Here is a 13630-nt window from a genome sequence, read left to right on the forward strand (position 1 = left end):
TAAAACTACAAAAACTTAACACTTAACTAAACTAGCACCTTTAAAAATACTCAAAACATTACACCGTGAAGCAACTTGTTTATTTTTTTTCATCAGACATGATTTAAAAAGGTGGATCTTATCCTGTAGATGACGTCATTGATAGCATCTACATTTTTTGACCAAATATTATTTATAGATTCATCAAATTGTCTGATTAAAGTTCGGGATTTGATTCGTCTCGTTTCTCAGAACAATAAGGAAGACGATAGGTCCCTGGCCCTGCTGGACTCCACCCCTCCACCCACCCCTCGTGCACTGCGATTGGACAGAATGAGCCACACCCACCCCGGGGCCATGCTGGACGACAGCCGTGAGTTTCGCAGGTCAGTGTGACGCCTTAACAAGAAACAAATACACTTTTTAAAAATGTGAAACCTAGAAAGAATTAAACAAAGATATTGTAGTATAAAAGATAGCAAACATGTTCAGTTCAACTGTCCTGAAACCCTAAAATGCAGGTTATTTAAAAAGGTATGTCTCATTGTTTCTCTCTCTCTCTCTCTCTCTCTCTCTCTCTCTCTGTCCATCTCTTGTCCATGTAGCCTCTCAGCAGATGGCAGCAGCTCTAACAGCAGTCAGGATTCTCTCCACAAGGCCAGCAAAAAGAAAAGCATCAAGTCTTCCATTGGCCGTCTTTTTGGAAAGAAGGAGAAGGGACGCATGGGACAGCCTGGCCGCGAGTCCACCTCTTTGGGTGAGCCAGGGACAGGACAGAGACAAATGGCAGAGACACAAGGGACACCGATATGAGTGGCAGAGACACAAGGGACAGGGACATAAGGGGCAGAGACTCAAGGGACATGCAGAGATACAAAGGACAGAGATGTGATAGGAAGAGACAATAGACAGTGGTATAGCAGACCAAGAGATCAAGGGCAGTGACCCAAGAGAAAAGGACAGAAGGGACCGGGACATGATGGGTACATAAAGGGTTAAAGCATTGTAGATACATATAAAGGGCACAGAAATGAAGGACAGAGATATAAAGGATAGGTGCAGGAGAGACAGGGACATTAGGGATAGGTGACTGACCAAAGAGACAGGGACATGTTGAGCAGAAATGAAAGAAACTCTAATATAGTATAAGTATAGAAACATTTATTGGGGTATCCAGTGTCCATGTCCACGACTAACCACTTTGAACATGAAGTTAAGTTTAGCCTCGTCTTCTGTTCCAGCGTCCACTCCCTCGGATGATCTGGGCTCCGTTGACCCGCTCGGTCTCACCAAGATGGCCGGACCTGTGGACAAGGACCGCCGCAGCAAGAAGAAGTACACTTGTCTCTCTGATTCTCAAAATGGGCTGTGTCTCAAATCTCTCACTGTGTTCTGATATGATGCTCTATATCGTGGACGTTTGATCTAAATGTGGACCTTTTACAATTCGAGGTCTCTCTTCTATGTAGAGACCAGTATGCCAGATCTAAACACTGTACTGTTTGTTATTTAATTTCCCTTTTTCTTTCTGTACAATCTCTTAATCTGGTTGTGTTTTGAAATAAAAATGTGTCATTTTATGAAAGCGAGAATCTCATTGTCTCTTTCTTTCTTTAAGACACGAGCTGTTGGAGGAGGCGTGTCGTCAGGGGCTCCCTTTCGCCTCCTGGGACGGCCCCACCGTGGTGTCCTGGCTGGAGGTTCGGACTCTTTATTTACATAGAAATAAATCAATAAAAGTCAAACATTAGTGACATCTGTTTAAACATCTGGACATCTTGCCTTTTAATTACACACATCTTCTATTTCTTACTGTATTTATTCTGTGTATCTCTCTCTCTCTTTCTCTCTCTCTCTCAGTTGTGGGTGGGCATGCCAGCATGGTACGTGGCAGCATGTCGTGCTAACGTGAAGAGTGGAGCGATCATGGCTAATCTTTCCGACACAGAGATCCAGCGTGAGATCGGCATCAGTAACCCACTGCACCGCCTCAAACTGCGCCTCGCCATCCAGGAGATGGTGTCACTCACAAGCCCATCTGCCCCGGCCAGCACCCGCTCTGTACGAACACACACACACACACACACACACACACACAAACACACTACATTTATACACACAAAGTGAACTTGCATACTGTGTGCTGAATTTAAATCAGAACAAAATTGATTCTTTTGATTCGTTTGCTGTTTGGTTTGATTTCCCACAGCACATAATTAAATAAAGCGAAAAAAAAGAGCTGATAGTCGTGTTTAGGCCTTAAAACATCCACGTAAAACTGTGTTGGTCAGAACTACGGCAATAAACAGCTTACTGAGCGTTTGTTAAATCACAGAAATCATCTGATCACGGAGGAAGTGGATCTGGTGCTAAATAATTATATATTATAATAACGTATAATTATATAGACGACTATATTAAAACTTTTTGTACACGTCATCTCTGATTCTTCGATTATTTTCTCTATAGCTCTCTACAGTTAAAATAAACGCTGCAACCCAGAATACACAGCCTGTTTGATTCATTTTCACAGGGTGAGTCGATTCAGAGTCGATTCACTTTCTTCTGCAAAAGTTCCTCACCTGAGCGTGATGGCTGTGTTCTCACCTGTCAGATAAAGCACACAGAGGGAGACGGAGAACACACAAAAGGGCAGAGTTTGACTGACTTTGGCTGCATATGTATGTCATATATATGTATATGAAACGGTCCAGTAAAAGAGAACCAATGTCCTGTTTGTTTCTGTGCTTGTAGTCGACCAGTAACGTGTGGATGACGCACGCTGAAATGGAGTCTCTCACAGCAGCCACCAAACCAGTTAGTACCTATTTTTCATTGTTTTTAATTCTCTTAACAAGGAACAAAATACTTTACATCCATGCAGTGTTATTCAACAGTTAGTTATTAATGTTAACTAGTCAGAGCTTCCAGTGAAAACAATGAGAATCACCTTTGCTAGCCCATGATAGCTAGCTAGCAATTTTGACCTCAAGTGGTACTTTTTCTCAAACCAGTCAGGATTGCTAATGATAGCTAGCATTGAAAACATATAATAAAAACTTTTTTAAAAATCTACTCAGTCTCTCCTTTTCTGTCAGGTTAGTCATGTTTATTCATTTCAGCTAGCGAGAGCTAGATAAAAGATTGGCGTGTACGATTGCAACTTTTAAAATCTTCTCAAATATACTGTCCAGTTAGCTTATGAAAGCTAGCCAGAATTTCTTAAAGGCATTTTCTCAGACCAGTCAGGTTTGTTTATGTTAGCTAGCTATAATTAGCAGTAAATATGATATAAAATCTTTTCTTCTTTTCTCTAAAATCTTTTTAAAATCTTTTCAGAAATCCTGTCGAGTTAGCTAATGATAGCTAGCTATTTTGACTCCAGAAGGTACTTGTTTTGTATGATGTTTCCATAAAGCCCCTGTTTTTTTGTTTAGCTAGTTAGAGTTAGCGTTGGAAATTATGATCACGTGTAATTTTAAAGCCGATTTCTGGTGGTTCTTGATGGGTTCTAAGGGGTTTCTTGTGGACTCTAACCATAGTCTTTAATGGTTCCTGATGTTTTATCTGATTTTATGCTAACAGTAACCAGGAAATTAACCAGAACCTAACAGGAAACCATTAAACATAGACTTAGTCAGGTATATGACCTACTAGAAACCATTACAGATTACTACTGGTAGACTTTAATGATTTATATTTTAATGGATATATTTTATAATCTGATAAAAAAAACATTTACCTCAAAAGAAACTCATGAAGTTACATTACATAATGGAGTTTTGGTGGTCATTAATGGATTTTAGTGCATTTCTGGTGGCCTCTAATGGTAGTTTAATAAAATGTGTCGGTTCCTCATGGCAGATTTTGATGTTTCAGTATGATGGTGGGGTGAAATGTTAACAATAACCATTAAGACGAGTCTGATTAATGTCTCTTACATAATCTGAGAGTTTTTTGTTCAGAAAGGACATTACTGTAAAATAAACACTTAGAAGTGTTTGAGATGCAGCTAATGGTTTTAATTAGTGCACTTTTGTGTGTTTGGCTTTTTTTTTTAATATAATTTATAGTTTGATCTGTGATGAAAACAAAGTGGTGTAAAGTCTTGCTGAGAGACAGAGACCAGCAGGAGTAAAGAGATTAAAGGGAGATTGTTGGATATGTGTTGATCCTATCTTTCTCTCTCTTTCTTTCTCTTTCTCTCTCTCTCTTTCTTACTTTCTCTCTCTCTCTCTCTCTCTCTCTCTCTCTCTCTCTCTCTCTCTGTCTGTCCCTCTTTGTGTGTCCTCACTAGGCTTTAGTGTTAAGCATCTTCTGCTTTTCCCTCAGAGTTCTGTCGTAGCGTACACGCTGCTTCCACCTAATGACCCGGTCACTAACAAACTGTTCCTCCCTTTGTTCCCTTTCTTCCTGTCCTCCCTCGACATCCCTCCTTCTTCTTCTACCCTTCCATCGGCGTGTCTTTCCCACTGCTCCTGCCGCTTTTTATCCTCTCCTCTCCACGTGTCTCTCTCTAACTCCTCACCTGTGCAGGAGCTGAAGGAGTTCAGCTGGGATCAGGTACGTCAGTGCAGCAATTCAGATCATTTTCAGAAACTCCTTAGTGTGTGGTCCTTAAATACCTTCTTAGGACTATCACATAGCTTGTGCCTTTTTTTTAAACACATTTGCACTAGTTTAAGAGGCAAACCATTGGCAAATAAACACAACAAAAACACAACACGCCATCACCTTTAGTCTGTAAAAATAATCTCATAAACATAGAGCTGACTAAATAAATTAATTATACATCAAAAAATCATTTCTCCTTCATATAATATATTAATTAGTTTGTCAAATAGTTAGTTAATTAATAGTTAATTAGTTAAAAATCAGATCTTATGAATTAACTTTAAATAGGTGAAAATAGAGAGTTTCTGAGATGTTATTTTGGTCTTCCACAATTTATCATCCTCTGGAATATCAGTGCTGTATGTACAGAAGCTCTTTGTTCAGTGAGTCGTCGATTCAGTTCATCAGCAGACAGGTTTCACTTCAGGTGTTTTTTAATATCGATGTTCAAAATGTGAAAACTGTTAATTAATTTATTATATTCTTATCAAAATAAGAAATTCAGAAATGGCTTGATGTACAGTATTGGTGTAAGCTGTGCTAGTCTAGCGTTTAAGTTCACTTTCATCTTTTAACATGCGGTTAACTTGACTCCAGTATTTAAAAAAAAACACTTTACTGCTATGCTAGCATAACTTAGCATCATTATCAATTCCTTATTAAACATAAAATATATAAAACACATTGATTTTCATTACTGATCCTGATGTGTTAGCTTATGGTAGCTAGTTAGCTAATTTAACCACCGGAAGTACCTAAAGACATCTTCTCAAAATTTATGTTTGGCTAGCTAGCTAGCAGTAAAAAAAAAACTGTAGAATAACAGGTTGTTGTTTTAAACCTGTATTTTTTTGTTTGTTTATACTAGCTTAGGTAGCGTTAACGGTGAAAACTATGAATATATAAAAGAACAATATGTAAAATCTAATACCAAAAAATCCGTAGTGTAAACTTATGATAGCTAGCTAGTTATTTTGACATTTTATCTTGGCACCAGTATTTAAAAAACATGTTCCACTATGCTAGAATAAATCATAAATTAGCATGATCATAGACAACTGACAAAACTGAAAATATATATTAACACTTATTGATTTTTTTATTAGTAAGCAAGCATTTATAGTTATAGTTTATAGAAAATTATTTAATGAATGTGTGTGTGTGTGTGTGTGTGTGTGTGTGTGTGTGTGTGTGTGTGTTTGTTAGATTCTGGCTTACGGTGATATGAACCATGAGTGGGTGGGGAACGACTGGCTGCCCAGTCTGGGTCTGCCACAGTACCGGAGCTACTTCATGGAGTCTCTGGTGGACGCCCGCATGCTGGACCACCTCACCAAGAAAGAGCTGCGTGGACAACTCAAAATGGTGGACAGCTTCCACAGGTACAACAAACACCTGTAACCATGTGCAGAAATGACCTGGTGGCTATTAAAGAGGAAGAACTTCACTGTTAGAATAAGATATCAAAACATGTGAAATGGATTTGTGACGCTTCCTGTTAATGATTATTGAGCTGTTACGTCTGGACAGGATTAACGTTTGATGCTAAACGAGTGTCATTTATACATACAATTTATCAACACGTTTGGTCTTCATCTTTGATCCATCTTGTTGACCCTGTGACCTCAGGGTGAGTCTGCACTACGGCATCATGTGTCTGAAGCGACTGAACTACGACCGGAAGGAGTTGGAGAGGAAGAGAGACGAGAGCCAACACCAGAATAAAGGTCTCTCTTCTAACAAAAATTCCCCAAATCCTCCCTTTATCATTATGCTAATAAATGATTTATTTGAATTCTGTCATTCTGCCATATTTATCCACTGATTCCCATATCCAGAATTCGGCGATTCGAGTCCCAAAGCTGAGTCCATATTTCCACAGAGGAAGTCTATTTATTAGTTTATTTAAACTTCATCTACATGTATTTTTGATGGCATCTAAACCAAAGACTTTAAACACAAACCCTCACCTTTTAACCTGAAACAAATGAAGGATAGAAAATGTAGACTGAAGAAATTATGTTTTTTACTTTGCTTTAAAATGTAAAAAGAATCTGAATTAAAGCGAGAGACAAAAGTTTAAGAAAAGTATTATAAGTATTAATATTTATCACATTAATTACTTTTGTTTCATTTTAACATTATGGCTTCCAAAGCAGCCGATCCCAAAGAACCACCACATCCGATTATATTGGAATTTTTTTTTTTTTACATAGTTATTAATCTTATTCTACTTTAATTCTACATAACTACATTAATTAGTTGAATTCAGAATTAATGAACTTATTTATTTATTTATTATAATTATAAACAACACCCCACATGCGCATATAATTAAAAGTTCCAATACTTTTGAACTTTTCTGCATATCGTGCATCATTTTGTAATAATATTTCTCACAAGTCGGATATTTCAGAGTATGTTATGCAGCTCGATTCAGGAATTTCTTCTGCCTTCTGATTGAATCAGGAAATGTACAGCGATTTCCGTTACGCCCAAACAGAAACGTTTTCTCACATGTACTATTGTCTACAAACTCCGATACGTAGAACAGTTCGGCGCTGAGGCTCGGCTTCGCTCAGGAAACTCTACAAAAGAACCACTTGAGAGACACAATTTAAACTAAAGTGTGTGGAGAGAGGAAGGGAGGTTTCCCAGCATGCATTTAGCCATAATAACAAATAACATGCTATTAGCTGCAGGTCAGTCTCTGCTCAACAAACTTTATCATCAACATGGAGGTTAAATGCGATTCAGAAAACTTCATCATTGGAACAGGAAGAAAAAAAGAATCAGGTTGCTGAACGCAAAGAAACAAAAGGAGGAACACGCTTAACATACGAGACGTTGTGTTATACCTAAATACATTAATAAGGTTAGCTAAAGCTAATATGGTTGTGCGGTTAAAGGTACAACGTTGTGACATGTTTCATTGATGTACAACATCTTTATAATGTGAATGTGATTGTGTAAATCTACATATTTAATTCAATTCAAATTTATTCGTACGGCGCTTTTTACAATCGACATCGTCTCAAAGCAGCTTTACGGAACATAAACATAGAGCAAAAGGTTATTATGAAGAATAATATAAAGATTAATAGAATACAAAATTCAAGATTAATATTAGATAGATTTAAATGTGTTTGTATTTATCTCTAATGAACAAGTCTGAGGTGACTCAGGTGACTGTGGGGAGGAAAAACTCCCTTAGGTGGTTTTAAGGGGAACCTCATCCTCATATGGGTGACACTGGGGGTGTGATTATAAATATACAGTCTGATAAATGTGGTAATGATGTAAAAGACCACATGGAGTTCAACATGAAACTTTACAATTTACTGAAGTCGGTGTGAAGCGACATAATAAAACTTTAGATCAGATTTACAGCAGAGGTAAGAAAGACGTCAAGGAAGTGTTTTTTTTGTGCTGCACAGATGTGATGGTTTGGTCGAACGAGCGGGTGATGTGCTGGGTTCAGTCCATTGGTCTGAAGGAATTTGCAGATAACCTGGCTGAGAGCGGTGTGCATGGAGCTCTACTCGCCCTGGACGACACCTTTGACTACACCGACCTGGCCCTGCTCCTGCAGATCCCCAACCAGAATACACAGGTGAGTGAGTGAGTGAGAGAGAGAGAGAGAGAGAGAGAGAGAGAGGTTGCTCTAGTTGGACCGATGTCTCCACCCTTCCTCCAGTCATGGTCATTCTTGTCCTATTGTGTTCACCTGTTCTGTGTTTTGTCATTGTTTCGTTTTCTGTATCTCACCTCTGGAGAAACATCTCCAAAGATATAAAATACTTTCCAATGTTTTTTAACCTTACATGGATTCACTAAGTGAGCAGTGTGAAATAGGTGCATATGACTGACGTGGTGCAAAAGTTTGCGATGAATATTTTACTACACTTTCTCAGGCACGCCAACTCCTGGAGAAAGAGTACAACTCCCTGATCGCCATGGGAACCGAGCGGAGGCCAGATGAGGTGAGCGGTCATGTGACACGTGTTGAACTTGAACTCATGAGTATTAACGCACAACATATTATATGTTATTTATAACTGAGCATAAAATCTGTAAATAACAAGAAAGAATACTCTGGAATGTAGATACCACTAGCAAATAAGGACTTAGTAACATCCATCACTTCCACCATACTGGAAATAAACATCAACACTGCATCCCGACTCATACGCTGACATTTTGTCGACTTAAGCAGGATTTGCAACAAAGGCTGTTGTTAACCTCAGATGTTCACGGTTCTGCAGTTTGTGTCTGTTTGATTTGAAACACACTCCATTAAGTGTTGATGGACTTGCGGTTCTCTCTCTCAGGACGGCACCAAGACGTTCACTCGCTCTCCGTCCTGGAGGAAGATGTTCCGTGAGAAGGACCTGAGAGGAGTGACCTCAGATTCTTCAGAGACGCTGCCTGCTAACTTCCGCGCCTCTGCCATATCCACTCCGTCCGTGACTCTGCGGAAGGTTCAGAGTGAAGGTACGATGCTCAGTTATACATCCAGCATCAGAGCTAAACCTCATACATCCAGCATCAGAGCAGACAGTAGCACAGCCGAACATCACAGCTTCAGATCTACAGTTCTGTCAGGTTCTGTTCTATTGACCTACGGAACCTAGTTAGTGAGGCTCTTGTTCTGTGAACTGGATGTGCTCCTTAAAGGTCTTGATGTAAGAGTGTACAACGTCACACTGGCGACTTTCTCGTGTACAAAGGTTTGCTGAGTACTGAGTACTGATGGTGTAATATCTGAGATGCTTCCTTTCATGCAGAACATTCTAACAGTAGTGTTTAGGTGTTTACCTCTTCTTCTCTTTCTCTGCAGTTTCTCCAAGGGGCGAGTCAGCATCAGTGAGAACATACTCTTGCTGAAGTCCTCAAAAGGTGCGCAGTAAAGTCAACCACCTCACACTCACACACACACATACACACACATACAAATTTGTGCTCTGCATTTACAAGCATGACAGGAATGCTTTGATTGTATGCTTGGCTTTAGTTTACGAGTCTTTAATAATGTAATGACCTGAGCTACAGTTTCCACATGTCTAAAGGGTTCTCGTGTTCTGGAGCCACCTCGTTGTGTTCTCCCCGCTGTTGTTGTAATAAATTATGCTCAAATCTTTAGTAGCTTGTAAGAATTCCTGGTTCCAGGCAAATCTCTGCCGACGCGCTGGTGGGTGAATTAAATCCAGGTCACGCGAGCCCTGATGCTGACGCTGACGTACTGTGTCTCTCCACAGGGGGCGCCGTTGGCACATGACTGCGAAACGTGCGGAGAGAGGGGGGAAAAAAGCAATGATTATATACATTTCGAAAACATGAAAAAAAAAACCCCACTGGTCTGAACTATTCTGCAATAACAGAAGATGGAGCTGTGGAAATTGGAGGAAGATTAAAAATAAAAAAGTACTTAAGGACTAAAGACGTGACGAATGTATGAGATAGGAAGGACAATGAGGACACTCAGACTGGCGTGGGACTGGAGGACTCTTTTTATCTTTCGCTCTGTCGTTCTCTCGTCCCTTCTTTGTCTGTGCCATGATGCCCCTCAGTTGTCGGTTTAATCAAAGCTGCCTCTTTCTCTCCTTGTTCCTTCTTTTATTTGGACCAGCCCTGTGCACCGGGCCCATTTTGCCGGATTGAATCAAAAAAAAAAAAAAGAAAGCAGCTGTCTTTTTTTTTCTTCTCCCTTTTCTCACCCAGGGTTGTATTTATCATTTTCCACCCAGACAGGATGGAAGGTAGCGCAGACAGACGACATCATTAAAGAGAAGAGAGAGAGTAAGGGGTCAAGCGTAACGGAAGGCGGTGTCTCCGCTACCCACCGTGCGAGGAACCTCATGCTGAAAAGCATTACTGGATTTCCCCAAGCCATAACAGAGGACGAAGAGCGAAGCGCAGAGGAAAAAAAGAGAACGAAATTATACGAGAACTGAATCATTTCTTCTGTGTTGCGATGCATGTCGAACATCGAACAACGACTCAAACCTTTGGGGAATAAGACCATGTGAATTCAGAATCTAAAATAAATGTACATTATCATACGACGACATCGAGAGCCTGGGGAACAATTTGTACAATGTGTGTATTTTCATTTTTATTTTTTTGATTTTGTATGATAACTATATTTATTTTATTTATGTATGTATCGAACAACCGTATGTACATGTTCATTTATTACCTAATTCTGACTGTACGTTTGATTTTATCTAGTACAAAGCGTAAAATATCTAAAAAGGAAAAAAAAAACATATGAAAAACATGGTCATATGAAATTATGCTACTTGTAATGTGTAAAATTTTGAGGACAAACTTGTGTTATGATTTCAAACGAAACGGCGCCAAGGATGACGGCGACTCGGATCCAACGCGCCACCTGTGAAATAAAAAGTCATAAAGCGACTGACGCTATATAACGGAGGATGTGAAAATTAAAATAAAGCGGTCCTGAACGGTACCTCAGGTCATCTCGGTGTGTTTGTGATCCGCTCAGAGCGACTCTAGAGCATGTATCGGGTTTCGTGTGTCGTGTGCGTACGTGAGTATGTGTTCCGCTGTGTAAATGACCGTTGTTGATTCGCTGCAACCCTAAGACTGAGGACATGTATGTATGTTTGCAAAAAACAAAAAAAAAAACAAAGGTATTTGTACATGTGCAAATATATTCATTAAGAATTCATGCTGTCTCTTTGCATGCTTGTGTGTGTGTGTGTGTGAGTGAGAGAGAGAGAGAGAGAGAGAGAGAGAGAGAGAGAGAGAATAAATGCTCTGTTGCTGTTAACACGGGTCACAGCATAATGTAGCTAGATGGGTGGATGGATGGATGGATGGTTGGATGGATGGATGGATGGATGGATGGATGGATAGATAGATAGATAGATAGATAGATAGATAGATAGATAGATAGATAGATAGATAGAATTCTGCACAGGGTACAACAAAATTAAGTGCGAGTCCATATGGTGCATAAAAAGGTAAAAGAAAAAAAGCTAATATAAAAGAACATAAACATTAACATAAGTGATTCAGTAAAATACTATTTAGTTGAGGTAGTAAACAGATAAGATATTGCACTTAACATAAATAATGTTAAGTTATCAGAAACTTGACTTTTCTCTCAGATATGTTGTGAAATGACCAAGAAATTTATTCTGAGTGGCTAAGATGACACTGTAATTACACAGAGCATCAAACGCTAACGCTAGCTGTCATTGTTCTATGATATTCACAACTACCTCAGACATATCAAAATGTTCTCTTCTGGATCTTCTTTAAATCATCACACACTTGTTTAATGCTAAACTGGATGCTATAATCACTATTGTACTTGTTGGCCGCGTTAGCCCCAAAGCTCCAGAACAGATGCAAAAAAGACAGAAGAACTTTCTCTCAGATCAGTTGGTCAATTTCTAAAAAATGTATTCTGTATGGCTAAAATTACACTTAGCATCAAGCGCTAACCCCACTGTCATGGGTCCTATGCTATCTATATGATCTCTCCTGGAACTTCTTTAAATCATCAAACAGTTGCTTAATGCTAAATATGATGCTATGATCATACATGTTAGCTGCATTAGCCTCATACACAAATCTAAAGAACTGATCTTCAGACTTTAAGCCAACTTAAAGGCAAACAACACAAAAGTGTCACAAGTCCACATTTCTCTCAGATCTGTAAGAAGTAAAATGACTTTAAAAAAAGACTGTGTGGCTAAAATGACATGGTGTTTACACTTAGCATCAAGCGCTATGCCAAATTGGTCAAAACTCCCATGGAGAGTTCAGTTCTTGTCAGAGGTGTGAGTAAGTCACACATGTGCAAGTCACAAGTAAGTCTCAAGTCATGAATGTCAAGTCAAAGTCAAGTCGAGTCTTTTTTTAATATTTGTCAAACAAGTCTCAAATTTGCGACTTAAGTCTGACTCGAGTCGAGTCCCACATCTCTGAGTCATTTAACTCAAGTCTGAGTCAAGTCTCAAGTCATGAATGTCAAGTCAATATCAAGTCGAGTCTTTTTTAAATATTTGTCAAGAAAGTCTCAAGTATCAAATTTGCGACTTAAGTCTGACTCAAGTCAAATTGAGTCCTCCATCTCTGAGTCATTTAACTCAAGTCAGAGTCAAGTCAAAATCGAGTCTTTTTTTAATATTTGTCAAGCAAGTCTCAAGTCTCAAATTTGTGACTTACGTCTGACTCGAGTCAAGTCATATGACTCGAGTCCCCCATCTCTGGTTCTTGTTTCCCAGATCTGCTTCCAACGGTGATGAACAGGATCTGTTTATTTAGCATCAGTTCCATTAGTGTTTAACATTGTATAGTTAACCAAGTTGATTCTAAAATATTATTGTGTGCAATATTAAGTTTATTAGTTTTATATAAAGTTATTTTTTCTCCTGCCTCACACTTACCTCAAGGGAATGCTAAACTAGCATTTGGTCTCCACCGCTAATATAGCTAAAGGTTAAAGAAATCGCGTAGCATACGCTTTAGTATGGCGCAAAGAGCATATAAAAATCCGATAGTTTTCACGAAGACTTCAGACACAAATTAACGTAGAGATAAACTGACACGTGGAAACAGAACAAACGTGTCAAAAAAAAAATCAACATTTCACTTAGAACTGTTAAAAATAAGTAAGAAAAGAAAAGACTTTGACTAAATTTAATTCATTCATTAATCCTGCTAACGAGGAGCAACGGTGGAGCAGAACGTTAGTTTAATTAGCAGGTTATATTAGCATCATCAACAGGAATTATCCGGGAAAGTTGCCAAAATGACTTTCACTTAAATTATGTGAACCAGTCTAGCACACGGTAGATAATTATGCCGCATATAAACAATGTGTTAATGACAATAACTTTTACGATCATTCGTTAGCGCAGACGAGTCGTCGCTAAGTAGATAAGTAGTTGAACAAACAGGTTTAATGAACAAATTACCACAAGAATTATTTGTCAGCATCAAAATATTAATAAGTGATTCGATCAAAGAAGTACGACACTTTTTTTTTTTCATCTTT

At 38.8% G+C, this 13630-nt stretch overlaps 1 protein-coding gene and 1 long non-coding RNA gene across 2 annotated transcripts in view; one reads left to right on the forward strand and one right to left on the reverse strand.

Moving 5' to 3' along the window:
• The window catches only part of ppfia3 (PTPRF interacting protein alpha 3), a 46198-nt gene extending 34952 nt beyond the window's left edge, over positions 1-11246 (forward strand). Inside the window, exons 19-32 of the mRNA XM_060891859.1 lie at positions 232-365; positions 585-736; positions 1221-1314; positions 1598-1679; positions 1840-2040; positions 2734-2796; positions 4516-4542; positions 5800-5975; positions 6223-6320; positions 8031-8206; positions 8508-8576; positions 8925-9087; positions 9434-9492; positions 9852-11246. Coding sequence (XP_060747842.1) covers positions 232-365; positions 585-736; positions 1221-1314; positions 1598-1679; positions 1840-2040; positions 2734-2796; positions 4516-4542; positions 5800-5975; positions 6223-6320; positions 8031-8206; positions 8508-8576; positions 8925-9087; positions 9434-9480 — 1482 coding nt within the window. The 3' untranslated portion in view covers positions 9481-9492; positions 9852-11246. The remainder of the gene's footprint in view (positions 1-231; positions 366-584; positions 737-1220; positions 1315-1597; positions 1680-1839; positions 2041-2733; positions 2797-4515; positions 4543-5799; positions 5976-6222; positions 6321-8030; positions 8207-8507; positions 8577-8924; positions 9088-9433; positions 9493-9851) is intronic.
• LOC132860650 (uncharacterized) lies at positions 8912-9926 on the reverse strand. The gene is made up of 2 exons (XR_009649866.1): positions 9412-9926; positions 8912-9065 (listed from the first exon to the last, which is right to left on the reverse strand). It is a non-coding gene; the product is annotated as an uncharacterized LOC132860650 (long non-coding RNA).
• Positions 11247-13630: the final 2384 nt, after the last annotated feature.

The sequence above is a fragment of the Tachysurus vachellii genome, chromosome 18 (assembly GCF_030014155.1).
Source record: "Tachysurus vachellii isolate PV-2020 chromosome 18, HZAU_Pvac_v1, whole genome shotgun sequence".
Taxonomy (NCBI): domain Eukaryota; kingdom Metazoa; phylum Chordata; class Actinopteri; order Siluriformes; family Bagridae; genus Tachysurus; species Tachysurus vachellii.